This window comes from Mustela nigripes, chromosome 1, assembly GCF_022355385.1.
Source record: "Mustela nigripes isolate SB6536 chromosome 1, MUSNIG.SB6536, whole genome shotgun sequence".
In the NCBI taxonomy this organism is placed as follows: Eukaryota; Metazoa; Chordata; class Mammalia; order Carnivora; family Mustelidae; genus Mustela; species Mustela nigripes.
Window position 1 is genome coordinate 81,266,822 of NC_081557.1, and position 27,191 is coordinate 81,294,012.

Below are 27,191 nucleotides of genomic sequence, written 5' to 3' on the forward strand. Positions count from 1 at the left end.
AAAAGGTGAAAGGGATTAAGAGTCCACTTGTCTTTTGGGTTTTCCATATAAAGAATCATGTCATCTGCAAAGAGAGAGAGTTTGACTTCTTCATTGCCAATTTGGATACCTTTTATTTCTGTTTGTTGTCTGATTGCTGTTGCTAGGACTTCTAATACTATGTTGAACAAGAGTGGTGAGAGTGGGCATCCTTGTCTTGTTCCTGATCTCAACGGAAGTCTGCAAGCTTTTCCCATTGAGGATGATATTTGCTGTGGTCTTTCATAGATAGATTTTATGAAGTTCAGGAATGTTCCCTCTATCCCTATACTTTGAAGCATTTTAATTAGGAACGGATGCTGGATTTTGTCAAATGCTTTTTCTGCATCAATTGAGAGGACCATGTGGTTCTTCTCTCTTCCCATATTAATTTGTTCTATCCCATTGATTGATTTGCGAATGGTGAACATATCCTTGTAGCCCAGGGATGAATCCCACCTGGTCATGGTGGACGATCTCTTTAATGTGCTGTTGGATCCTGTTTGCTAGGATCTTGTTTATAGCAGCAATGGCCACAGTTGCCAAACTGTGGAATGAACCAAGATACCCTTCAATGGACGAATGGATAAGGAAGATGTGGTCCATATACACTACGGAGTATTATGCCTCCATCAGAACAGATGAATACCCAACTTTTGTAGCAACATGGACGGGACTGGAAGAGATGATGCTGAGTGAAATAAGTCAAGCAGAGAGAGTCAATTATCATATGGTTTCACTTATTTGTGGAGCATAACAAATAGCATGGAGGACATGGGGAGTTAGAGAGGAGAAGGGAGTTGGGGGATATTGGAAGGGGAGGTGAACCATGAGAGATTATGGACTCTGAAAAACAATCTGAGGGGTTTGAAGTGGCGGGGGTGGGGGAGGTGGGAGGTTGGGGTACCAGGTGGTGGGTATTATAGAGGGCACAGATTGCATGGAGCACTGGGTGTGGTGCAAAAATAATGAATACTGTTATGCTGAAAATAAATAAAAAAGAAAAAAAGAGTCCACTTGTCTTCATGAGCACTGAGTAATATATAGAATTGTTGAATCACTGTATTGTACATCTGAAATTAATATAACACTGTATGTTAACTATACTGGAATTAAAATAATCTTGTGAGTGAAATAAATGAACAGTTAGACTTGAGAATTTAATCCCTTGGTTAGTGAACTGGGAATAGGACATAAGGATGAGGAATGAAGTAGTTAGAAGGGAGGAGGGGTGAGACTGTCTTGCATATCTCTAAGAGAATCATTTGCCCTGGCTGGTTTTAACTGGGCATTCGTCCATACCTAGAAGACTAGAAACCTTAACTACTCTCATTCAGCCTTAATTTTTAAAAAGCCTAAAATTAAAAACTGACTTGCAAATTATAGTAGTACTAAATGAGAAACTTTAAGGGGAAAAGATTAATGACAAAGAGTTTTGCTAATTTAAAGCATGAAGGGTACTTTTACTTTGTTTTTGTAATGAAGTGTATTTAACTGTCAAGCCACAACATATAGAGAACAGTAGATAGGAAGGTTAAAGATTTATCTTAAATTTGTATCTCTACTAATTATTTTATTATGAAATTGATTTCTGACTAGATTGTAAGTAGTTCTGTGATACTCTGCTTCGTCTGCTTCGATATTCTGACATCGTCTTTGAAATAATTGCAGTTTCTGTTAAGCTTGTTTTAGGAGACTACATTTGTTTAGAACGTTTCATACAGAAAACTGTTCACTTTTTAAGGTTATGAACTGTTTCTCATGGGTATAGAATTTGCTCATTAAGCTTATAGCATTGATCTCATTGACTTTAACCTTACAGATTTTGTTCTAAATAAAGCAACCAATCCAAAAAAATAATTATTGATAGTTCAGAACATTTTGTTAATTGTTCAGTTTGATCCATATTTCCTTTGTTATCTTCTTACTCTTGCTATCTTTGTTGATGATTTACTGAGTAGTTGTGGCCTTATACTTTGTTTCCTTTCTTCTACTTTTTCTTTGTGATTACTATGAAGTTTACATAAAATATCATATGATATCCCGCTTTGAGCTGATATGAACCTAAGTTGGATTGCATAGAAAAACTGGTTTTCTTCAGTTCACATTTTAGGTTATTGTTATTACAACTTACATCTTTTTATATTTGGTATCTATTTAAAGGCTATTGTAGCTATAGTCATTTATTGTTGTCTTTCAGCTTTTATACTAGAGTTTAAAGTGATTTACAGGTACGCCTGGGTGGCTCAGTGGGTTAAGCCTCTGCCTTCAGCTCAAGTCATGATCTCAGGGTCCTGGGATCGAGCCCCTCATTGGGCCTCTGCTCAGCAGGGAGCCTGCTTCCTCCCCCCTCTCTCTCTGTGTCTGCCTCTCTGCCTACTTGTGACCTCGTCTATCAAATAAATGAATAAAATTTTTTAAAAAAAGTGATTTACATACCACTTTCAGTAAGAGAGATTTTGAATTTATGCATTTAGCTTTATTCTTAAATTTTATATGTTTATGTTTTTACTTTGTTTACTAGTATCTTTTCATTTCAGCTTGAAGAACTCTCTTTAGAATTTCTTGTAATGCAGTTATAGCAGTGATCTCCCTCTGCTGTTATTTGTCTGGGAAAGCATCTCTCCTTCATTTCTTATGGGCAGCTTACCGTGTATAGTAGAATTGTTTGTCCGTTTTCTTCTTTCAGTACTTTGAACATATCATCGTAGTCTCTCGTGGTCTGCAAAATTTATGCTGAAAAATCTTATAATGCTATGGGGATTCCTTTGTACACGAAAGTCTCTTTTCTCTTGCTGCTGTTGAAATTCTTTTTGCTTGATTTTTGACTGATTATAGTGTGTCATGGTCAAATCCTCTTTGGGTTCAATACGTTAGGTGATGTTTGAGCTTCACACAACTGGATATCCGTATCTCTTCTCAAATTGGGAAGAGATCAGATAAATTTTTTCCCCTTTTCCTCCTTCTCTTGGGACTCCAGTAGTGCATGTATTGTTACACTTAATATATCCTGTAAATTCTGTAGTCCTTCTTCATTCTTTTTCCATTTCTTTTTCTTTTTGCTTTTCTGACTAATTTCAAAATACCTATGTCTTTAAGCTCATTGATTATTTCTTCTGCTTTGAGATTGAGTCTGTTGTTGCTGTTCTCTATTGAATTTTTCAGTGCAGTCATTATATTCTTTAGCTCTGTGCTTTCTGGGTTTTTAGAAAATCATTTCTACGTCTTAAACTTCCCATTTTGTTCAAGTAATGCTTCTCTAAGTTTGTTTAGTTGTCTGTCTCTGTCTCTGTCTCTCTCTCTCTCTTTTTTTTTTTTTTGGTACTTCACTAAATTTCTTTAAGATGATTATTCTGATTTTAAAAAGATGATTATTCTGGATTTTTTGTCTATTACCTCCTAGATCTTTCTTTTTGGGGGTCCCTTATTAAATATTTATTCCATAGGTGATGTCATGTTTCCCTGATTTGTCATGATCGTTATGTTCTTGCACTGTCTGCACATTGGTGGAAGTGGTGTCTGCTTCCAGTTTTTATAGGTTCATTTAACAGGAGAAGACTTTGAGCAGTCACCATGGCTGGTGAGTTTGAAAGGGCCAGCTGGTTGCATCTGTACATAGTGTTTGCTGCTGGGGTCTCTGATAGATGAAACCCCCGCACATCTTTTGAGGTCAGGTGGATTGCTGGCTTGGCTCTGTCATCAGGTAGGACCACTTGCAGGGCTGTGATTGCACATAGGTGCAGGCTGGGTTCAGTAATCATCCTTGGTTAGTTGTGCCACACTTGGTACTGAATGGCCAGGTCATGCCAAACTGGGGTTTATATTTTGGTGGGTCTGCAGGCTGGGCCCTATGACTAAGGGAGGCTAAAGGCTATCTGTGCTTTTGGGCAGGGACACAGGCTGGTCTCTGTGATGATGGAGGATATGCACATCTTTTGCTGTATTTGGGCATGGTAACTGGTGGGATTTTCTCCCTGGTCAGGGATTCTGGCTGTGGCTCATCAAGAGTGTTCACTGACTGGTTTCCTAGGGTGGGCAGGGTCACAGGCTGTGTCTTGCATCTGAGTGCTGCTGCCTGGAGGCCAGGCCCTGCAGTCTGGTAAGATCACTGACTGCCCTCTCTAGTTGGCTGATCTCTTGATTGGAGACCCCAACCAGGCAAAACTGATGACTGTGTCCCCTGAGCTGACCTGCCTACCATTTTGGCTCTGAAGATGGGTAGAGGTGCAGGTGGGGCTTTCTTATCAGGCAAGGTTGCCAGCAGGGTCCTGTCCACTACCAATATTCGTTGACTAGTTTCTTTGTGCCCCATCCTCTTTCTTTGTTACAAAATGATCCCATGTGGTCTACCCCTGTCAATTCCTTCAGTGTTCCCTGTGAGGCAAGACAGAAATGGGCCTCCTGAAGTTCACCCCTCAGCACTGGGGATGCTAGATATCTCTCTAGGGCTCTTTTTTTTTCCTAAAGAAAAACCATAGCCCTAGGGAATTCTTTTCAGTGTGTTGCTGTGCTGGCCTAGGAAAGGGGTGATGGCCATTACGAAACTACTCCTTTTTCCCTTCTAATATGACTTTTCTCAGTTTTTTGCTCTTAAGTGTTTGTGTTATCCTCACCTCCCAAGTTCTAGGATTTTCACAAACAAATTCTTATGTGTTGATAGTTGCTAATGTCTGTTTTGGTGGGGAGAGGTGGTCTAGCGTTCACTGATTCTTCCGTCTTCTTGACATCACTATTCATATAATCTCTTTATGTCTTTCTCTCTTTCCTTCTGGGATTTTCACAATGTATGTTTTGGTCTTTTTGAATGTGTCCTGCTGGTTCCTGAGCAACATTTTACTTTTTAAAATTCCTTTCTCTTTCTGTTATTTGAACAGTATTCAGGTTTCTCCTGCTTTCTGAAACTTAGTGTTATACTACTTTGCTTTGATGTAGACCTAATGTTAGTACAGTAATGGCTATTTTGATAAAAGTGAAAATCCTTTTGGGATTTCTTTCTCTTAATGAAAACAGGTACTAACAGAGGTCTTTCATAAAAGTAAGGTGGTATAATGCAGACTTTTGGAAAGTAGAGGATACGCTTTGCTTCATACCATTTTGGCTTTTAAAAGGTTTCAAAGGAACGCTCTACCTTTGGATAGTGGGGGAAATCTGTATTTTGACTTACCCTATCTTTAAGTAAGCTGTTTCTTCTTCTTGCCCAAATCTGCTGTTGATCCCTTTAGTTAGAATTTTTAGTCATTCCTCAAATTTGTTTTTTGTTCTCTTTTTTTCTTTTTTTTATTGATATTTTCATTTATTTATACATTGTTTTTCAGGTTTCCCTTAGTTCTTTGAGCTCTTTGAGTGTGTTTTATATAGTACATTTGAGATCTGTTCGGTCCTTATATTGCTTGTGTTGGTTTCTTATTTTTTTCTTGTGAATTATCCATATGTTCCTGTTTCTTTGTATATTTTGTGAATTTTGTTGTTGCGTACTTGACATTTGGATATTATAATGTGGTAACTATGGAAATCAGATTCTATCTCTTACCACAGGTATGCTGTTTTTGATCTTGAGGGCTGCAGTCTGTGTTTTTAGCGACTTTTCCAGGCTGTTTTTGAAAAGACTGTGTTCTGTGTCCTATGTGCTCACAGATGTCTCTTCTTTTACTTGTGTTCAGATAGTGTTTTGTTAGGGAATTCCTTGAATGCCCAGAACTAAAAATAAAAAATAAAGAAAATAAATAATAAGCCAGTCTTTGCACATTTCCTTTGTATTAAGAGACTCATTCAACAATTAACCAGGCTTTTTACAGCTCTGTCTTAGCCTGGAGGGTAGAGGTGAAAGCTTAAGAAATCTTTATGTCTTTTGTGCGTGTGTCCTACTCTAAACATATTCATGGCTTTCTAAATGCCCCACCATACACACATACTTTTGAATGCTCTCATTTCCCAAGGAACCTCTCTTCTCATCTCTTTCTCCTGGACGTTAAGCAATCTATATTATGTCTTAGCTATAATCTTTTGCTTCAGGTGACTGAAGACTTTTAGTTCACTTTACAATATTTTAACGATGCTATTTTTTTAAAATCCCCCAGGGTGAATTCCAATTTAGGTGAAAAAGAAACGTATTCTTTGTGTCAGCCCTTCATGTAAATGCCCGGCAGATCAGAACAGACAAATACAGTAGTTTATTAATGATGTCTCTGCTCCTTCCAGACGCAAGGAGCAGAGGGCGCTAGGGCTGCTGTGGACAGGAGTGTTGCTGAGATGGGAAGGGAAGGAGCAAGTGTGGGTAACAATACCACGGAGCTCTCCTGCAAGTCAGAAGTCACCATTTTTCTTGATTCATTGTCTCATGCTGATTGTAAACTTTCTACTGTATTCTACATTACTAAGAAAGTTGCTTGTGAGAGTTACTGCTGGTTTTTCTGTGAAGGGAATGGAGTTTGGAGTTGCCTCCCACCCCAACCATTTTATTGAGACCGTTTGACTGTCCACACCATCTGACCATCCTCCCTTTCTGTTACGTCCACTCCACCTTTGCCTTTTGGGGGAAGTTTTTCCTTCTCTTCCTCACTCTCTCCTTCGCCCTAGTTCTTCTTAAGAAGGTTGATTTTATTTCTAGTCTTCATTTCTTCTGAATTTACGGCCATTTTAAAATTTGAAACTCTTCCTTGTGGTTTGGATATTCAGGAGTTGTGGGGCTTTTTTTGGTTTGTTTGTTTTTTTTTAACCTCCATTGAGGGGAATTGAAAATTGGTGAGATATCTAAAGATCTCATTGTGCTTTACTGCTGAGCCACCAGTTTTCTGAACTGAGGGAGAGCATGTGCTCTTTCTCTGTCTCTTTGTGCCTGGTTGCTAGTTCTCTTTGTTCTCCAGTCCTTTCCCCAATCTCCTGTGCAAACACAGAGCTTGCTTCTGTCTGTCCTACTGTGAACCTTGGTGTAGAGTTGCTGCTTACTCTCTGAAGCTCTGGTTGCCTTCAGGTGTTTCTCCTGGCTTTTCTGTGCCAGCCTTTAGTTGTTGAATCTCTTGAATGCCCCAGAAGGCAGTCTCTGAGCCTTCTTGACCTGCTCCCTGTCTGCAGTGGTTAGCTGCAGTGTGCTGGGGAGACACCACACACATCATAGGTTCCTCCTTCTCTGGGCTCCTGCTGCTCTTCCCCCAGCCTAGGCTGTATTGATCCTATAACCTGGGGTCTGGTGGGTATTAACTCTTTGCTACAAGGTTTCTGTGGAATTTTCGTTCATTACTCCAGTCCATGCACAGTCTTGAGCGTTCGGCTGGTTTCTCCTTACCCTGTCTAATGCAGGTTCTTTTTCCTTCTGCATCTTTACCAGGCTCCTGAGCATGTCCGTGGGTCTCTTCTGTCTCATGAATGTTCATTTCCCTTTTTAGTTCATCTAATTCTTTTTTTAAAAGTATAATTTTGTAGTTAATCTGGCTTATTTTGGTTGGTGTGAGAATGATCATTATCTTGTAAGCTTCTACTTAATACCAGAATGTTTTTAAAAATAGTTCTGTCATTCTGCTCTCAAAATAGAAAATATGTGTTTATCTTTTTTTTTAATAATACTAACTATAATGATGGTAACATTAAGCACTTAAGAGTAGTAGGCGTCTTGGTGAACACTTTAAGTGCATTATCTCATTTGATACTGACAAACTTGAGAATAGGTACTGTTAATCATTCTCATTTTCCCAAGGAGAGATTGAGTAGGTATGTCAGTATTATACAGCTAGTTAGTGACAATTGTGAACTCAGGGTTCTAGAGCCTGAGCTCTGTCTCTAGAGCAGAGTTGGCAAATTCACATCCCTAGGTGGGACAGATGTCTGATATAAAAGCAAGAAGAGAGTAGTGCATGAAAAAATAACAAAGCAAACAGCATGATGATGGACAGTTACCATTCAGCCTAGGCACTGGGGTCAAAGTGTTTGGAGAATACATACCTCATTTAAAGGGTTTGGTCACTTTTCAGTTCCAGCTGGTTATTGCTCAGATGAGAATATGGGTCTAATATTTCAGATTTTCTAGTAGAAGCCAGAAATCTGTATTTTTCATATGAAATGACTCAGTTTCTAAATTCTTGCTTCTGGTTCAGGTGAAAATAAAATAAAATCTGATGTTCAGATACGCATGAGAAGTCTAAAGGAACACGTGTCTGCAGGCCCAGACTGTTCTCTGGGAAGCCAGTTTCCAATCTCTGGCATGAGTCCGAGCTGCCTTTCACCCACTTTGCCCATGCTGCCTGTCAGTGCCCTCACTGCCATCCTGTCACATATGTGCTAAATAAACTCGGGAGTGAAGACCTTCTCTTGAATGGACATATTTTATTTACTGCTGTTATGCAGTTGTGCTACTTTAAAGTATGAAGCCAATACTTAGAAACATATTTTTGAAAACATCCTGAATTCTTTGTTTTATCTTCATAAGCAGCAGAGTTCCATTGAAAGGCATATCTCAGAGTGAGTCGGTGTGAGGGTTTAAGTGTTACTGAATGCCTCGTTTATTTGTGTTCATTAATCATGACTTTCTCTCCCCCCCCCTTTTGACATAGCTCTCACTTTCAGAAGAACAGAATGAAGTAATGAAAAACGGCTGTGAATCTAAAGAGCTGGTCTACCTCGTGCACATCGCTTGTCAGGTATTTCTGTGGATGTGTAGATTCCTTTGAATGCATTTTTTACAGTGTCTCATAGAATTCACAGAAAGAGACTCGTATGGTATTGAAATGAAATTGGACTGTGTATGACCATGGTTAAGAAAATAAACGGTATCCTTTAAAAAAGGGACAAATGTTTTCTTACAAAAGTACATGGAATGCCCAGTTTAGTATTGTAACTTGTATATCTTCTGTCTGCATTTTTAGAAATCTTTTAAGGCTTTAGACATTTGTGGACAAATAACAGTGACTATGGCAACACAGATGTTTCGTTTTATTCTTTCTCCCAGTCGTAATGGCAATTCTGCATGTGCTCAGGGTTGAAACAATTAATAGAATCAGTCCTACAGATACTCAATTTACAAACTTAAATGAAAACTCTTCTTTATAAGAGTAAAGGAAATACATCTTCTATTGATGATAAGATTAAATGAATCACCTACTGGTCACCTCTTACAGTAAAAGAGCAAACGTCTCTGCCTGAAATGCTCACTTTCCTACCAGGCAGGAAGTTTTGCTGTAGTGGATATAGTGTGTGTACATGTGTGCATGTTTTAGGAAGATGCTGTTTCTTGACTCTTAGTGTTAGAACATCTGTGAGGATAATTACCGTGACTTCTCTTAATGAGATTTGGAGGAAGTCATCTATTTCCTCCACCACGTAAGTAGTTTAGTTCCTTTTTCTTACTTCACTATAATTAAGCCTTACGTGTAGTTTTGATTAGTGATTATAAAGTAACTGTTTTTTGAGAAAAGCTTTCTTTTGTGCGAAGTTTTTAGTTCTCTTTGGGAAAGAGTCAGGGGCATTTATGGGCCCCCCCCAAATGTTAATCTTGTACCCGAAGTTAAAAATTACATAATCTTGAAAAGTTTAATGGTCATCTCATATGGGAAATACCTCAGCTCCTAGTGTTAGTGATTTTAAAGAAAACTTTTCAGAATTAAGTGCTTTTATTTATTGGTGTCAGAATATGAGATTGGAAATTGAAAATTTATAAATTTGTATACAATTTGGAAATTGTATACAAATATGAAACTTTGGCCATCTTATTTATAAATTTGTGTACAAATTTTGTTTTATATTTTATTTATTTATATATAATTATATATATATTTATTTATATATTTTATAAATAAGATGGCCAAAGTTTCATATTGTTAATGTATGTTTTATTGTGTATCATCTCAGTTCCTTTGAGGAAGTAGGCAGCTCTGAATCACTAAGTGTCGTGTCATATTTCATAAAATGCTTCTTTTCATGACTTAATTTTTTTTTCAAAATTTTGTTTTACACAGAGAAGAGAGAAAGCATAAGTAGGGGGTGAGGGAGAAGCAAGCTTCCTACTCTGCTGGGAGCCCAGTGTGGGGTTTGAGCCCAGAACCCTGGGATCATGACCTCAACCAAAGGCAGACACTTAACTGACTGAGCCACAGGTGCCCCATCGTGACTTAATTTTTAAGTGAAAATAACACATACATTTTGGTGAACCATTACTCATACATAAATATAAATGATATCTTCTTTATCTGCAGTACATGATTGACATGTCATTATTGACATGTAATTAATTAATCCCTCTATAACCTAACATCTTTTAGCATCTTTCTTCTCACTATTAATTTCCATATGACCTGACAATGCAAATAGTTTTATTCTCATAAGCAAAATCTAATATTACAAACATTTATGCTATTTTTTAGGTGACCTTCAAAAGGTAAGCATGATATTTTGGAACCATATGTCAGAATGTATAATTGTCACTTGATTATACTTACATGAATTAGTGATCTAGCTAGTTAGGCTGTTTCCTGGTTGTAAGTATCTTGTCAATCTGCTTAAAAAATTTAAGACTACTCAGTATAGTACTCATTACATCAAAGTAGTAATTTACTGCAATGTAATAATGCCATTGCACTTCTCTGCAGTACTATAAGTGATCATTGAGGCACCCCCATGGCTTATTTTCTGTTTCCTTGCCAAATGTGTTGGTCATAAATCATATTAAATTGGAATCCTATATTTTTTTAATAACTAATAATATATAGACTTATAATCAAGCCCTCTCTTTTTGCCAATGAGGAAATTGAGGCCCAAATTACTGATGTGACTTTCCTAACTTTATATGAAATCTTAGCAGGAACTGCTAAAGATCTGATTGCCAGTTTTTTCTGCATCTCAGTGGAATTCACAATCTAGAACAGATTTAAGAGATAGCTTACTTAGTCTTCAGATAAGATACGATCACCATTACCTGCTGATATTTTTTCATATATTGCATATTTTTACTAATTTCTAATTTTTAAAGTATCCTTGAAGTTCTCTTTATTTAACCTACTCTTCTCTTGTTCTTCAATCTTAGAAAATGGCCAATTTAAACAACTGTGTTTTTTTTTTTTTTTGAAGTTAAGTACTGCTGATTCTTTTAGGTCTTATTTTTGAACCTTTTAATTTTGCTTTTGCCTCTGCCCTTTAGGTTTTTATTTCTTGTTAAATTGTGAATTCAGAAATGTAAACCATGTCTTTCATACTGAAGTGATCCAAATTCAGTAGGCATTTCGATTATGTGTCTAGTGTACAGATATTATGACACACAGTACAACATTTCATTCCTTCAACAATTGTGTGAGGTAAATAGTCCAGTTTTCATCTTATAGATGATGAATCTAAGACTCAAGAATGTTAATAACTTCCCCAAGGTCGTAAAATTAAAGAGAAAGACCAGGATTTGAACCTCAGTCTAGTGTTTTTTTTTTTCCCCCCGATTCTTCTGTCATTTTCTGATATGATTTATAACTGATTAGCTACTCTGAAATGTGTAAGCATATCCTAAATGTTAATAAAGAATTACAGAAATGTATTGAGAGTGACAGTCAAATTTCTTTGCATGACATAAGTGGAGAGAGTCTAGGTACCATTCATATATACATATTTGAAGACATATATGTATCTTTTTTCTGATTTAAAAGTGTGGGTTTATGGGTTTTTAGGATAAAAATACTTCTAGAAATTTTGGAAAATATGGGAGGTGGAGAAAAAAAAAGAAAGTTGCCATGAAACTACTGTCCTGAGATTGCCCGTTTATATTTTTTGCATATTTTTGCTTTGTTTTACATAGTTGTATTTTATAATTGAATACAGGCATATATATATATATACACACACACATATATATATGTATATATATAACCTTACACAATTTTTAATTTATAAAGCATTCTTCCATGTTACTAAAATCTCTGTAAATACTAGTTAATTACTTAATTTACTGTATAGTTGACATACAATATTATATTGAGTTATAGGTATACCAACAGAGTGGTTTGACATTTACATACAGTACAAAATGATCACCATCTCTCACCATACATAATTATTACTCTATTATTGACTATTCTTTATGTTGTACTTCATATCCCTGTGACTTACTTATTTTATAACTGGAAGATTGTACCTCTTAATCCCCCTCACTTATTTCATGCATCCCCCAAATATCTCCCTTCTGGCAACCATCAGTTTGTTCTTTGCATTTATGAGTCTGTTTCTGTTTTGTTTGTTATTTGTTTTGTTTTTTAGAGTCCACGTATAAATGAAATGATAAGGTGTTTGTCTTTCTATGTCTTACTTACTTCACTTAGCATAACACCTTCTAAGTCCATCTGTGTTGTCATAAGTGGCAAGAGTCCATTCTTTTTTACTGGCTGAGTAATACTCCATGCACCTATATTCCATAACTTCTTTATTCATTCATCCATCAGTGGATACTTAGTACTTTCATGTCACATTTATTGTAAAGATGATTCAGTGAAGTGGTGCATACAATAGCTCTCTGAATTAGTGTTTCATCTTATTTGGGTGAATAGCCCGTTGAGGAATTGCTGTATCATATGGTATTTCTGTTTTTAAACTTTTGAGGAATCCTCATATTATTTTTAATAGTGTTTCCACCAATTTACATGCCCACCAACAGTACAAGGGGACTCCTTTTCTTGTCTTTTTGATATTATCCATTATTTCTTGTCTTTTTGATATTATCCATTCTGACAGGTGGGAGTAACCTCTTAATGTGATTTTTATTTGCATTTCCCTGTGATCAGCAATGTTGAACATTTTTTCATGCATCTCATGGCCATCTATATGTCTTCTTTGGAAAAATGTTTGTTCAGGTCCTGTGCCCATACCCGTTTTTTAAATGAGATTTTTGTTCTGTGTGTATGTCTTGGGTTGTTTGAATTCTCTATTCTCTATATGTTTTGGATATTAACCCCTTGTCTGACATATCACTTACAAACACCTTCTCCCGTTTAGGAGGTTGTCTTTTCATTTTGTTAATGGTTTCATTCTCTGGGCAAAAGCTTTTTAATGTGCTGTAGTCTCAATTTTTTATATTTGTTTTTGTTGCCCTTGTCTGAGGAGACAGATCCAAAAAAATATTGCTAAGACTGATGTCAGAGTGATTATTGCCTGTGTTTTCTTTTAGAAGTTTTATGGCTTCAGGTCTTACATTTAGGTCTTGAATCTATTTTAAGTGTATTTTTGTATATGGTATAAGGAAGTGGTTCATATTCATTCTTTTGCATGTAGCTGTCCAGTATTCTTTAGAATACTTCCATTTATGAAATCAACTGTCTTTCCCCAATGTGTGTTTTTGGCTCTTTGTCATAGATTAATTGACCATATACACATGGGTTTATTTCTGGGTTCTCTACTCTGTTCTGTCTCTTTTCGTGCCAGTACTATACTGTTCTGATTACGATAGCTTGAAAGTGTCATTTAGAATCTAGATGCATGATACCTCCAGCTTTGGTTTTCTTCAAGGTTATTTGGCTGGGTGTTTTGTGGTTGCATACAGATTTTAGAATTTTCGTTCTAGTTCTATGAAAAATACTCTTGCTATTTTGATAGGGATTGCACTGAATCTCTAGATTTCTTTGGGTAATATAGACATTTAAACAATATTAAATTTTCCAAGCACGAGCATGGTGTATCTATACATTTATTTATGTCCTCTTTCCTTTCTTTTATTGATATCCTCTGGTTTTCAGAGTAGAGCTGTTTCACCTCCTTGATTAAATTTATGCATGGGTATTTTACTATTCTTGATGCAATTGCAAATGGGATTGTTTTCTTAATTTCTCTTTCTGCTAGTTTGTTATTAGTATATAGAAATGAAACCGATTTCTTATATTAATGTTATATCTGCAACTTTACTGAATTCATCCATTATTTCTAATAGTTTTTCTTCCAGTGGAGCCCTTAGGGTTGCCTATGTATAGTGTTACAAATATTTGCAGCATGTTAGCAGCAGATAATGACAGTTTGACTTCTTCCTTAGCAATTAAAATTCCTCTTATTTCTTTTTCTTTTCTGATTGCTATGACAAAGGCTTCCAGTACTTGGTTAAATAAAAGGGTTGAGACTGCATTCGTGATTCGTCACTGTTCTTAAAGCAACAGCCTTCAGCTTTTCACCATTGAGTATGATGTTCTCTGTAGTAGTGTTATATATGACCTTTATTATGTTGAGGTATGCTCCCTCTGTTGCCACTTTTTTGAGAGTTTTTATCGTGAATGGATGTTAAATTTTATCAAATGCATTTCCTGCATCTATTGAAATGGTCATATGGTTTTTTATTTATTTTGTTAATGTAGTATATCATATTGATTGATTTGTGGCTATTGAAACATCTTTGTATCCCTGTCAAATCCCACTTGATTGTGGCGTATGATCCTTATAATGTGCTGTTGAATTTGGTTGTGTAATATTTTGTTGAGGATTTTTGCATTTACATTCTTTAGGGATATTGGTCTGTAATTTTCTTTCTTTACAGCGTCTTTGTCTAGTTTTGGTATCACAGTAATGCTAGAGTCATAGAATGAACTTGGAAACATTCCTTCCTCTTCCATTTTTTGGAACAGGCTGAGAAGGCTAGGTATTCGGTCTTCTTTATGGTTTTTTTTTTTCAAATTCATCTGTGAAGCCATCTGGCCATGGACTTCCGTTTCTTGGGAATTTTTCCATTACTGATTGAATTTCATTACTCGTAATTGGTCTGTTTAAATATTCTGTTTCTTCTTGATGAAGTGTTGGAAGATTTTATGTTTGTAGGAATTTATCCATTTTTTGTAGTTTGTCTAACTTGTCTAACTAATTGTAGTAGTCTAATAATTTTTTGTATTTCTGGATTGTAAGTTGTAATTTTTTTCATTTCTGATTTTATTTACTTGACTTCCCTCTTTTTTTCTTGATTAGTCTGCTTTTGTTTTGTTTTGTTTTTCTTTTTGTTTTATCTTTTAAGTAATCTTTATACCCAGTATGGGGCTCAAACTTAAAATGCTGAGATAAAGAGTTACAGGCTCCACCAACTGAGCCAGCCAGGCATCCCTGGCTAAAAGTTTACAAATTTTGTTTATCTTCTCAAGGAACCAACTCCTAGTTTCATTGATCTTTTCTCATATTTTTAGTTTTTATTTCCTCTTTCTGCTTGATCTTTATTATTTTCTGTCTTCTAACTTTGGTTTTATTTCTTTTTCTTTTTCCAATTTCTATAGGAGTAAGTTTGAATTGTTTGAGATTTTTCTTGTTTATATAAAGATTTTACTTATTTGAAAGACAGAGATAGAGATGGCAAGAGAGAACACAAGTGGGGAGGAGAGGGAGAAACAGACTCCCTGGGGCACAGAGTCCAGCACAGGGCTCAATCACAACCTGAGCCAAAGGCAGACACTTAATCAACTGAGCTACCCACGTGCCCTGAGATTTTTCTTGTTTCTTGAGGTAGGCCTATCTATATTGGTCTAAACTTCCCTCTTAAAACTGCTTTTGCTATTCCCTTAAATTTTAAACAGTTGTGTTTCCATTTTAATTTTTCTCCAGGTATTTTTTTCACTGCTTCTTTGATTTCTTCACTGATCAGTTGGTTATTTAGCCTCCAAATGATTGTGTTTTTTCTAATTTTTGCCTTGGAATTGATTTCTAATTCCATACGATCGTGATGGGAAAAGGTGCTTGATATGATTTCAGTCTTTTAACACTTACTTTAAACTTGTTTTATGGCCTAACATGATATGTTCCGAAAAATGTTCCATGTGCACTTGAAAAGAATGTGTGTTGTGCTGTTTTGATAGTTTTCTGTGTATATGTATGTCAAGCCCATCTGGTCTGATGTGTTGTTTAAAGTCATTGTTTCCTTATTGATTTTCTGTCTAGACACTGTATCCATCAATGTAAATGGGATATTAAAGTTCCCTACTGTTATTGTGTTACTGTCAGTTTCTTGTTTTTGGTCTGCTATTTACAGTTGTTACATTATCTTGTTGGATTTATCTCAGCCATTATGTAATACTTCTCTTTGTCTCTTGCCATAGTCTTTGTTTTAAAGTATTTTGTCTGATACAAGTATTGCTGTACCAGCTTTCTTTTTGCTACATTTACATGGGGTATTATTTTTCTTCTTTTCATTTTCAGCCTGTATGTGTCTTTATGTCTGAAGTGACTCTCTTGTAGGCAGCATATAGATGGGTCTTACATTTTTATCCGTTTAGTTAGCCATTGTCTTTTCACTGGAGCATTTAGTCCATTTACATTTAAAACAATTGTGGATAATTTTGTATTCATTGCCTTTTTGTTAATTGTTTTCTAATTGTTTTGTATTTCTTTTATTCTCTTACTTTGTAACTTGACTTCTTAGTGTTATGTTTGGATTCCTTTCTATTTATTTTTAGTGTATCTATTGTAGTTTTTTGTTTTGTCTTTAACATGAAGTTCGTATGTAACACTCTTTGTATATAGCAGTCCATTTTAACCTGGTGGTCCCTTAGATTGAAACACATTTAAGAAGTACTACATTTTTACTCCCCACCTCTTGTTTTATGTATTTAACTTCATATTTTCTATCTTTTTACTTAGTGTATCCCTTTACTAATTACTGTAGATATTGTTCATTTTACTAAATCTGTCTTTTAACCTTCGTACTAGCTTTATAAGTGATCGATCCACCATCTTTATATATGTTAGCTTTTACCAGTGATATTTTTTCTTCCAAAATTTTCTGACTTTTAGTTATGGCCCTTTCCTTTATGCTTAAAGAAATACTTTGAACATTTCTTGTAATGCCAGGTTAGTGGTGAACTTTTTAAAATTTTGCTTGTCTGGGAAACTTTATATCTCCTTCAATTCTGTATGAAAACTTAAACAGTTCTTAGTTGTAGGTTTTTTCCTTTCAGCAGTTTGAATATATCATGCCACTTCTTTCTGGCCTGAAAGCTTGGTGCTGAAAACTCAGCTGATAGTCTTATGGGTAGTCTCTATACACACTACTGGCTTTTCTCTTATTGCTTTGAAGATTCTCTCTTTATCTTTAATTTTTGCTATTTAAATTCTCAATATGTCTTGGTGTGGTTATCTCTGGGTTTGTCTTGTTTGGGGCTTCCTTGACTTCCTGGACTTGGATGTCTGTTTTCTTTCTCAGGTTGGGGAAGTCTTTAGAGGCTCTTTAAGTGGAAGCCTCAAGAATCCCTGTGGGAGGTAGTCCAGGCCAAGTGGTTACGATCCCAGGCTATGATGTAGTCTGAGTGATAGTTACAATATTATAAGCTGGTATAGCATGGGCCTGAAGCAGTGGAACAGATAACTGTCATACAGTCTCATTTAACCACATTGCTGTGTCTCAGGTGAATATTAACCATTCTGAAAATGACTCAGGGGGTGCCTGAGTAACTCATTTGGTTAAGCATCTGCCTTTGGCTCGGGTCGTGATCCCAGCATCCTGGGATCAAGTCCCACATTGGGTTCCCTGTTCGGCAGGGAGTCCCCTTCTCCCTCTCCCTTTGCCTCCCTCCCGGCTTGTGCTCCTTTTCTCTCTCTCTCTCTCAAATAAATAAAATCTTGGAAAAAAAAAAGTGACTCAAATGCTTTGAAAAATAGATCTTTAATGCCTTGCCCAAGCTCCCAGTGCCCTGCCTTTCATACTAATCATGATCTAGAATAAAGTGTCTTACCAATGTAAGAATATTATTTTTTAAATGTTCCTTCCATTTTTTTTTTTTAATTCTCTTTTTCAAGTACACAAACTGAAAAAGAGTATTATGTAGAATAAACAGATTGGCCGGTGTGGATGAAAAAACACTCCTGTGTCTTGATATTGATCTGAATGGTAATACTTTATCTTTTCTAAAAATCATACTGATTTTTTCTCTGCCTATTCCTTACTTTTCAGAAAGCATAATGTATTTAGTTTGAATTTAATAAATATTAATAATAATTCTAGGAGATCTGGTCTCATGTCAAAGAAGATACTAGAAAAACTTTTACTGTCTCAAGTGTTGAATATTCAGTAATTTTTAAAAGTTCAAAAAGAGAGAAACCCTCACACTAATTGAGCCCTATTACTTAGAATAAATCATTGAAAGTATAATGTCAATGGTAATGAGTCTCCCTGCCACTCAGTGTTCTATTGTTTTATTCTTTAGCAAGTAAGCAAACATTAGCTTTTAAGTGTTGATTTTAAAATAGCAAATTTAAACCTAGCTGTTACAGAATTTATTTTAACATGTGTCCTAAGGAAAATCCTTTATGATCTTTGCTTTCTGTAAGTATAGTTTTGTTAGTGTAAGAAATTGCTGCTTAATAAAGTCCTATTTTTTTTGTTGTTGTTTCATTGTAAGCTTTAGACCGGTTGAAATGAATGGTTTATTGTGTTTGGATTGTATTAACTACCTTTGTATTTTAATGAGAATTCATCATTATATAATAGTCTATTTTTTCTGAGGATCAAGTTTTTCATAAATATTTACTGTACTCTGAAAGCTCCTTTATGTCCTAGTAGGTGGGGTAAACAGTTGGCTTTAGGGGAATGCTTTCCTGCCTCAAAATATCTCCTGCTTGAAATTCCACCATCAGAAATGCATTCCTTGGTATTAAATATCTCCTCCATTTAGTCTACTTAGAAAATGCCGTTATTGAGGGGTGGGGTTGTCTAATCACATTTGTAGAACATCTGTGTATGAACAAAATATATAGATAGGTTTTGTTAAACATCCCAACCTTGTAACTCTTTTGTGAAATGTGTTACTGTTTTCATTTTATAGGTGAGCAAACTGTTGCTAATAGATGTTAAGTAACTTATGTAAAGTCCTATATCTAGGATAAAGCCCTGCTGAGGTTAAATCAGTTCATTTTCTTTTCAGATCATTCTTTTTTTACTGAACGTCATCATACCATTAAAGAGAGAATTTATTCTTTTTCAGTTAACTTTTCCATGATAAAGGGACTTCCATGGACATGGGTGAGGACTGTTCTTCTCAGAAAGAACAGCAAATATATCTAGAATTTGTCTTTTTCCATTTATATTATTACCAAACTAGCCCAAGGTGCTGTATCTTTTTGGGATGTTGTGATTAGTATTTGTGCTTGTATCCTATAATCATTTAGAACCCTTTAAACTGCTGGAGTGATGTAAAATGTAAATTGAAAATGTTATCTTCATGGTTAACACTCTTCAATAAATTTTCACTGTATTTAGAGCTGAACCCAAACTGCTAACCAAGTCCTGTGGAAGTCCCACCTGATCTGGATCTTGCCTACCTCTTCTGCATCCTGTCACGACAGTCTGCTCATTTCTTTGTTCTGGTCACGCTGACTTTCATTCAGTTTGACTAAGTCCTTTCCTACTATAAAATGTTGAATATTGCTCATCTTGTAACTCCGTTCACACTGCACTGGCTGTGTCTGGTGCCTTCTCAGTTTTTAGGTTAGAGTTTAGATACCACCTCCTCAGAAGGGCTTTTCCTGACTGCCTTCCCTGAGGTAGGTTCTTGTTTAATCTCCTCACAGAATGAAGTTATAATTATTTTACTTATGTATTTATTTACTTTAAAAAGTATTTGTTCAAAAAGATACATGCCCTTCTATTTTTATTACAGCATTATTTACAATAGCCAAGCTATGGAATCAACCCTAGGCAGCTATTAATAGATGAACAGGTGAAGTTATGGCATATATATACACAGTGGAATATTATCCACCCGTAAAAAAGAAGGAGCGCTTGCTACTTGTGGCAACATGGAAGGAACTAGAGGGTATTATGCTGAGTGAAATAAGTCAGACAGAGAAGGACAGATACCATATGGCTTCACTTATATGTGGATTCTAAAAAGCAAAACAAACAAAACAGAAATAGACTCAATTATAGAGAACAAACTGATGTTTGACAAAGGGGAGGTGGTTGGTGAGATGGGCAAAATAGGTAAAGGGAGTTACAAAATACATAAATCATAGAGTGTAGTAATATTGCACGATGACAGATGGTAACTACACTTACTGTGGTAAGCATTTTGTAATGCTTATAATTGTTGAAGCACTGTGTTGTGCCCCTGAAACTAGTGTGTAACATTCCATTTCAGTGCTACTTCAGTAACACTTACTTTTCTCAGTAGAAATAAATTTTGAGAAATCAGAGGTTTGATGGTTCTCTGGCATTTCTAATGCTTACTCCAGTTCTCATACTGTGTAGGTCCTCAGTAATGAGAGGAAGAAGAACACATTTTTGTCTTAGAAATTTGTTCCTCTGTACATTAGTGATTTCTTTTTCTCTCATCCTTTTTTAGCCTTATCAAGAATTGTTGATATCTTGTTACTGGTTGGATAACAAAAATTACTTGATAGTAATAACTATTAAGGTTAGAAGTTAGCAGTAAATTAGAAGTTTAAAAATTTAGGCAGATACACATAATGAGTTTTTTTTAATTGTTTGTGTTTTATTTATAAAAGAAGTAAATTTCTAAAATATTCTGATCATTTGTAGTTGATCCTTGAACAATACCAGTCTAAGTAGCATGATTCCACTTACACATAGTTTTTTTTTTAAAAAAGATTTTATTTATTTGACAGAGATCACAAGTAGGCCGACAGGCAGGCAGAGAGAGAGAGGGGGGGGAAGCAGGCTCCCTGCTGAGCAGAGAGCCCAATATGATCCCAGGACCCTGGGATCATGACCTGAGCCGAAGGCAGAGGCTTTAACCCACTGAGCCACCCAGGTGCCCCAATACGTGGATTTTTGACTGTGCATTGAGGTCAGTGCCCCATGTTGTTCAAGGGTCAATTGTATTTTATTCAGTTTATTTGGAAATTTGATGATTAAACTGCATCTGAAATTTTTGCATATGAAATTTCAGGTTCTTTCGTATCTGCTAAAATGGGAGGTATTTTACTATATTTAGAATTTTCTCAGTGAATTTAAAAGTTTTAGATGATTTGCAAACTATATTGAGGTTTTAATTTTGTGAATGATAATCTGTTTAAAAGAAAAGATTTTACTGGGATAAGAACATTTTTAAAAAATTGAAAGAAATCAGTTCACTGTTGTATAATTTTGACTGAATTTTGACATCCAGTCCCCCACCATACCACCACTTACTTTTCTAGGTTCTTTTGCATTTTTGTGGTTGGTGGTTATTTATTTCCTTGAGTAAACTTCTTAGAAAGAAGAAAACATGACTACTTTTTAAAAATTAGTATATTTTTTAGAATAGTTTTAGGTTCACAGAACACTTTAGTGAAAAGTTCAAGGTTCCTGTATACCTCTTATCCCCACATATGCTCAACCTTGTTCACTATGGACATCTTTCCCCCCAACCTGGTATCTTTGTTACAATTGATACTACATATCTTTGTCACCAAGGGTTTAGTCATCGTGTTGTACATTCTGTGGGTTTGGACAGATTTATAATAATATATACCCACCATATGGTATCATACAAAATAGTTTCATTGCCCTAAAAATTCTCTGTGCTGTATTTATCTTTCACTTCTCCCTAACCAGTGGTAACCACAGATATTTTTATTGTCTCTGTAGTTTTGTCTTTTTTCAAAATGTCGTATAGTTTGAATTATTACAGTATATAGCCTTTCCAGCTTGGCTTTCACTTAGTAATATGCATTCAAGTTTCCTCCATGTCTTCTCATGGTTTCTTTCTTCTTAGTGCTGGATAATATTCCATTGCTTGGATCTACCACAGTTTACATACACTACCACATTACATCCACCAGCTGAAGGACATCTTGATTGCTTGTAAATTTCAGCATGCATAAAGTTGCTATAAACATTCACATGCAGGCTTTTGTGTGGACATAACTTTTAGCTTACTTGATAAACACCAAGGAGTCTAGTTGCTGGAACCTATGGTAAGGTATGTTTAGTTTCATAAGAAACTGACATACTGTCTTCCAAAGTGGGTTTACCATTTTGTATTCCTACTAGCAATGAAATAAATATCCTGTTGCTTCACATCTTTGTGAGCATTTGGTTTTACTAGTTCTGGATTTTTGCCATTCTGATAGGTGTGCAGTAGTATCTCATCTTAGTTTGCATTTCCCTGATAACATGTGATATGGAATATCTTTTCATATACTTAATGGTCATTTACGTATCTTTTTGGTGAGGTCTCTGTTAAGGTCTTTGGACCATTTTTAAATCAGTTGTTTTCTTATTATTGATTTTTAAGAGTTCTTTGTATATTCGGGATAATAGTCCTTTACCAGAAAAATCTTTTGTCAAGATTTTCACTCAAGTCTATTACTTGTTTTTTCATTTTCTTGATGGTGTCTTGACACAGCAGAAAATTTTTATTTCATCGACAGTCAGCTCATCAATTCTTTCATGGATTGTGCCTCTAGTGTTGTTTCCTAAAAAGTCTCTCACCAAACCCAAGATCATCCCTGTATTCTCCCATGTTACTTTCTGAGTTTTATTGTTTGCATTTTACATTAAGGTCTGTGATCCATTTTGAGTGATTTTGTGAAAGCTATAAGGCTATATTTATATTTTTTCCCTGTTGATTTTTTCAACACTAGTTTTTGAAAAAGCTTTTTATCTATTTTATTGCCTTTTCTCTTTTGTCTAAGTTTGGTTGATGATATTTAGGTATTTCTGGGCTCTCTATTTTGTTACATTGGTGTTTTTATTTTTTTTGCCCATACCATACTGTTTTGGTTATTGTAGTTTTCAGATAAGTCTTGAAATCACTTAGTGTCATTCTTCCAACTTTGTTCTTCTCTGTCAATATTGTGGTAGCTATTCTTGGTCTTTTGCCTCTTTATACAAACTTTAGAAACAGTTTGTTGATATTAACAAAAATAACTTGCTTTGGTTTTGATTGGCATAGCACTGTGAATCCTGATCAAGTTGGGCAGAATAGACATCTTGACAATATTGAGATTTCTTATCCTTGAACATGGTATAGCTCTCAAATATTTTAGTCCTTTGTTTACTTCTACCAGAGACTTATACTTTTCTTCATATAGATCTTGTACATAGTTTTTTAGACTTAGACTTAGACTTAACTTTTTCTTTTTTTGGAGGGTGCTGATATAAATGCTATTGTGTTTTTAATTTCAAATTGAGCTTATTCATTTTGGCGCCTAGGAAAGCAGTTGACTGGATATTAACTTTGTATTCTGCTTTTTGGTATAATCACTTAGTAGTTCCAGAAGGATTTTAGATAATTATTTTGTAGTGTATACCCAAATGATATGTCTTCTGTGTGCAAAGGCTGTTTAATTTCTTCCTTGTCCATTTGTATATCTTCTATTTCCTTTTCTTGCCTTAATGCATTAGCTAGGAATTCCAGTAGAGGGTCGAAAAGCAGTGGAGAGAGGGGACATCCTTACCTTGTTCCTGATCTAATTTGGAAAGCTTCAGGTTTCTCACTATTACATATGATACCCACTGTAGATTTTATAGACAGTCTTTATCAAGTTGAGGAAGTATCCCACTAACCTTAGTTTACTGAGAATTTTTACATTGATTGAGTGTTGGATGTTTGCAAACACTTTTTGTACATTTGCCAATGTGGTCATGTGTTTTTACTTCTTTAGCTTATTGATGTGATTAATTTCATTAACTAATTTTGAATTTTGAACCAGCTTTACATGCATACCTGTGATAGATTCCACTTGATTTTTGTATATAATTATTTTCCATGTTGTTGGATTCAATTAGCTAATAATGTTGATTTTTTTTCATCAGTGTTCTTGAGAGATGTGTTCTGTAGTTTTCCTTTTTTTGTAATGTCTTTGTCTTGTTTTGGTAGCTTGTTAATTCTAGCCTTATAGAATGAATTGGGAAGTATTCCCTCTGTTTCAATCTTCTGAAAGAGAGTCTAGGGAATTAGTATAATTTCTTTCTTAAGTATTTATTTCTTAAATATTTGTTATATTTGTTATAATTCAAACATTGTGAATCTTGGCCTGGAGCTTTCTCTTTTGGAAGCTTATTAATTATTGATTCAGTATTTTAACTAGATATAGGCCTTATTCAGATTGTCCATTTCTTTTTGTGTAAATTTTGTCAGATTGTGTCTTTTGAGGATCTGGGTTAGTTTCATCTAGGTTAACATATATGAGCATAGAAGTTATTTATAGTGTTTATTATCCTTTTAATGTTCATATCTGTTGTGATGTTCTCTCTTTCATTCCTGATATTAGTAATTTGTGTTTTCTCTTTTTCTTTTACTTAGCTCGCTAGGGGTTTGTTGATTTTATCAATCTTACCAAAGAATCAGCTTTTGGTTTTGTTAATTTTCTCTGTTGATTTCCTGTTTTCAAGTTTATTGATTTCTACTGTAATTTTTTTAATTTAGTCTGTTTGCTTCGGTTTAATTTTCTGGTTTTTTTTTTTTTTAAAGCTAGAACTGTAGATAATTGAGTTTAGCTCTTTCTTTTTTTCTGGACTTCTATGTCTCTCCAGTTCTGGGAAGAGCAGTTTGCCCTGTCACCTCATTTCTCTCATGGATCTATGAAGAGTTACTGATTTTTCAGTTTGTTACTTGTTAGGACAGCTTTTTACTTGTTCAGATTTTTATTTGTTAGGACAAAAGGGGCCATCTCTAAGCTCTTTATATACTGGAAAAGAAATTGGAAGTCTGATTTACTTTTAAACTGACAATAAGATCATTTCTGAAATACGACTGAATCACAATTGTTTTCATTGGGCTTCTTATTTTTATTGGTGCTTGATAAGACAGAGCCAGAGGAACTAAAAAGCTGACCTTGCAGAACAAATGTAAAGCACAAAATCCTCTTTTAAAAATACATTTTAAATGTATTGTAGGAAGAAGTCTTAAGTAAGAAAGCCCTACCAACTTCTTTCTTACTTCTTTTAAGCAAAAAATTAATAGCTGGAACTGGTAATTCAGCCAGTATGGAAAATAACCTGTGACCTCTAAAGATACATTACTTCCCTAGTTGAAACCCTGATGTACTTAAAGGTAATCAGTAATGGTGTTGTTTCCTTTGAGTTTCTGCACTTTTGGTGACCAGTCATTTGTTCTGCTGAATACTGTGGGGAATTGTTTAGAAACTCTGTTTTCTAATTTTACTATGTTTGGCCCAGAACAAGTTCTCTAAGTCAATAAAGAATAGAAATAACCACCATGTACTGAGCCATTTCTGTTACCTGGTACTCTACTAATCACTTTACATTAATTTACTTCATTAAATTCTTAAACAGCCAGGACATTCTGATCCTAACATCAATTTCTTAGTTCTTTCTTTATGTCAAGAGGTAAATCTGTTTATTTTCAGAATCTGTGCAGGTAATGTAAATAAGGTAAATAGCGTGCTATGATAATTACTCGGGCAAATTAGACTTTGCAGTGCTGTACCTAAAGTAGTCATATGCACTTTTTTAAAAACACTTTGGGCCAAACCCAATCAGAAGATGGAGTGGATAAATTTAAAATACTGTGGGTCATGGCAGTAAAACCTTCTTGTCCAGATGATAATATAATTGAATTATTCTTATTTGACATGTATTTTAACTGATACTCTCTCACATAACCTATCTGAAATTTTGAGTGAATTACTTAATTTGTGATTAGATCCATAGAGAAGGAAATAAAATTTTGTCACTTGTTTTGGACAATGCACTGAATACTTGCTGTATACTAAAGGTATAAAATGCATCTATGCATTATAAAATGCACATGTACTCCTGTTCTCACCTTTAGAAGAGGAACACAAAAGATGGGACCTTGTATCTATGATAATTGGTTCTTCTAAAATATATCCAGAGTATGAAACAAAAAAGTCCGTATCTGTTTAATCTCTGTGATAGAGACATAAGTATGTGATAAATTTTTTGATGTACGTTTCTGATATTTGAAGCATCCCATAATTTTAAAAAGGTGTATGAAAGAGAAAATAATTGCAACTATAACCTGTTTTTATTTTTTTTTCTACCTTTGTTGTTTCTTTCTTTCTTTTTTTCTTTTTTGTCATCCAAAGGAACAAGTATTTAACCCCCTGTGGTACTTAGGAAATCTTTGGGTTCAAAGGCAGTGGTAGAACTGAGAAAACAGAGGAACTTACTTCAGCAAAGAGTAAAAGAATGACTTTTCATAGCAGAAGAAACAACACTTAAAGATCAGGGAGGCAAGAAAGGGAGCAGACATCTCAAACTGAATAAATGCAAGTAATTGAGCATAACTGGAAGCAAAGAAAGGACATGGAGGAGTGATGACTGAGATCAGCATATAAATTTAGATAGAGCTCAGAGGATGAAAGCCGTGATATGTGCAGATATGTTTGGACTTTATCCTTTATCCTGTGGCTCCCATTTCAGGCTGATCATCAGAATTAACTGAATCCCATTTCAGCTATTTCAGCCTCATGGAACTAGTATTTCTGAGAACAGTGACCAGGACACTGTTTGTTAAAAGTCTCTGCCACATGTATTTTCTTATTTCATTCTAGTAAACCCTCTCAGACAGGGAATTAGTATTGTTCTTCACCCATGCAGTATAGAATTACAGTCCAGAGTAGGACAATACAAGTTTATCATGTTAGTTTTAACATACCTGTGGTTTGAATTCAATATGTCTCTCTCCTGGGAAGTGATGCCTTCTGTTTCTGCCCCTTTAGGCTGGGGCAAATGGAGAAGAGCTACACTGCATTTCTTCAGTTCTGAGATGGTTGCTCTGATGGATATTTCCTGTACTCCTTCCAGATTTTTTATGAGGTGAATGCCTCTGTATAAAATTAGGTTCAGTTGCAAAACTAAATGGGTGTGCACTTGGGACCTGCTCATTAGTGCTGACCATGGGAGTTTTTGAAGGAATTGTGATAATGTTTACCTGATAAGCTTTGTGTTTTGTACTGGTGGGGAGGGAGCAGGGGAGATCAAAGGTAGAGAGTATTAGCAGTAAGAGAAGATGTTCATCCCTACTAAAGCTTGGGTTATAAAAAGTAATAGAGTCAAGAGAAAATTAGAAGGTAGAATGTAGTAAATATGCTCTGTGAGTGGATTTTCATTCTTTTTTCTTTTTTTAAAGATTTTATCCATTCACCTGACAGGCAGAGATCACAAGTAGGCAGAGAGACAGGCAGAGAGAGAGAGGAGGAAGCAGGCTCCCCACTGAGCAGAGATCCCGACGTGGGGCTTGATCCCAGGACCCTGGGATCATGACCTGAGCTGAAGGCAGAGGCTTTAACCCACTGAGCCACCCAGGTGCCCCTGGATTTTCATTTTT

At 35.4% G+C, this 27,191-nt stretch overlaps 1 protein-coding gene across 3 annotated transcripts in view; it reads left to right on the forward strand.

Moving 5' to 3' along the window:
- ARHGAP32 (Rho GTPase activating protein 32) overlaps window positions 1-27,191 on the forward strand; it is a 299,282-nt gene that overhangs the window by 172,879 nt on the left and 99,212 nt on the right. For all 3 annotated transcript variants that reach the window (XM_059413918.1, XM_059413910.1, XM_059413927.1), the window contains one exon: window positions 8,562-8,648. In XM_059413918.1, coding sequence (XP_059269901.1) covers window positions 8,562-8,648 — 87 coding nt within the window. The remainder of the gene's footprint in view (window positions 1-8,561; window positions 8,649-27,191) is intronic.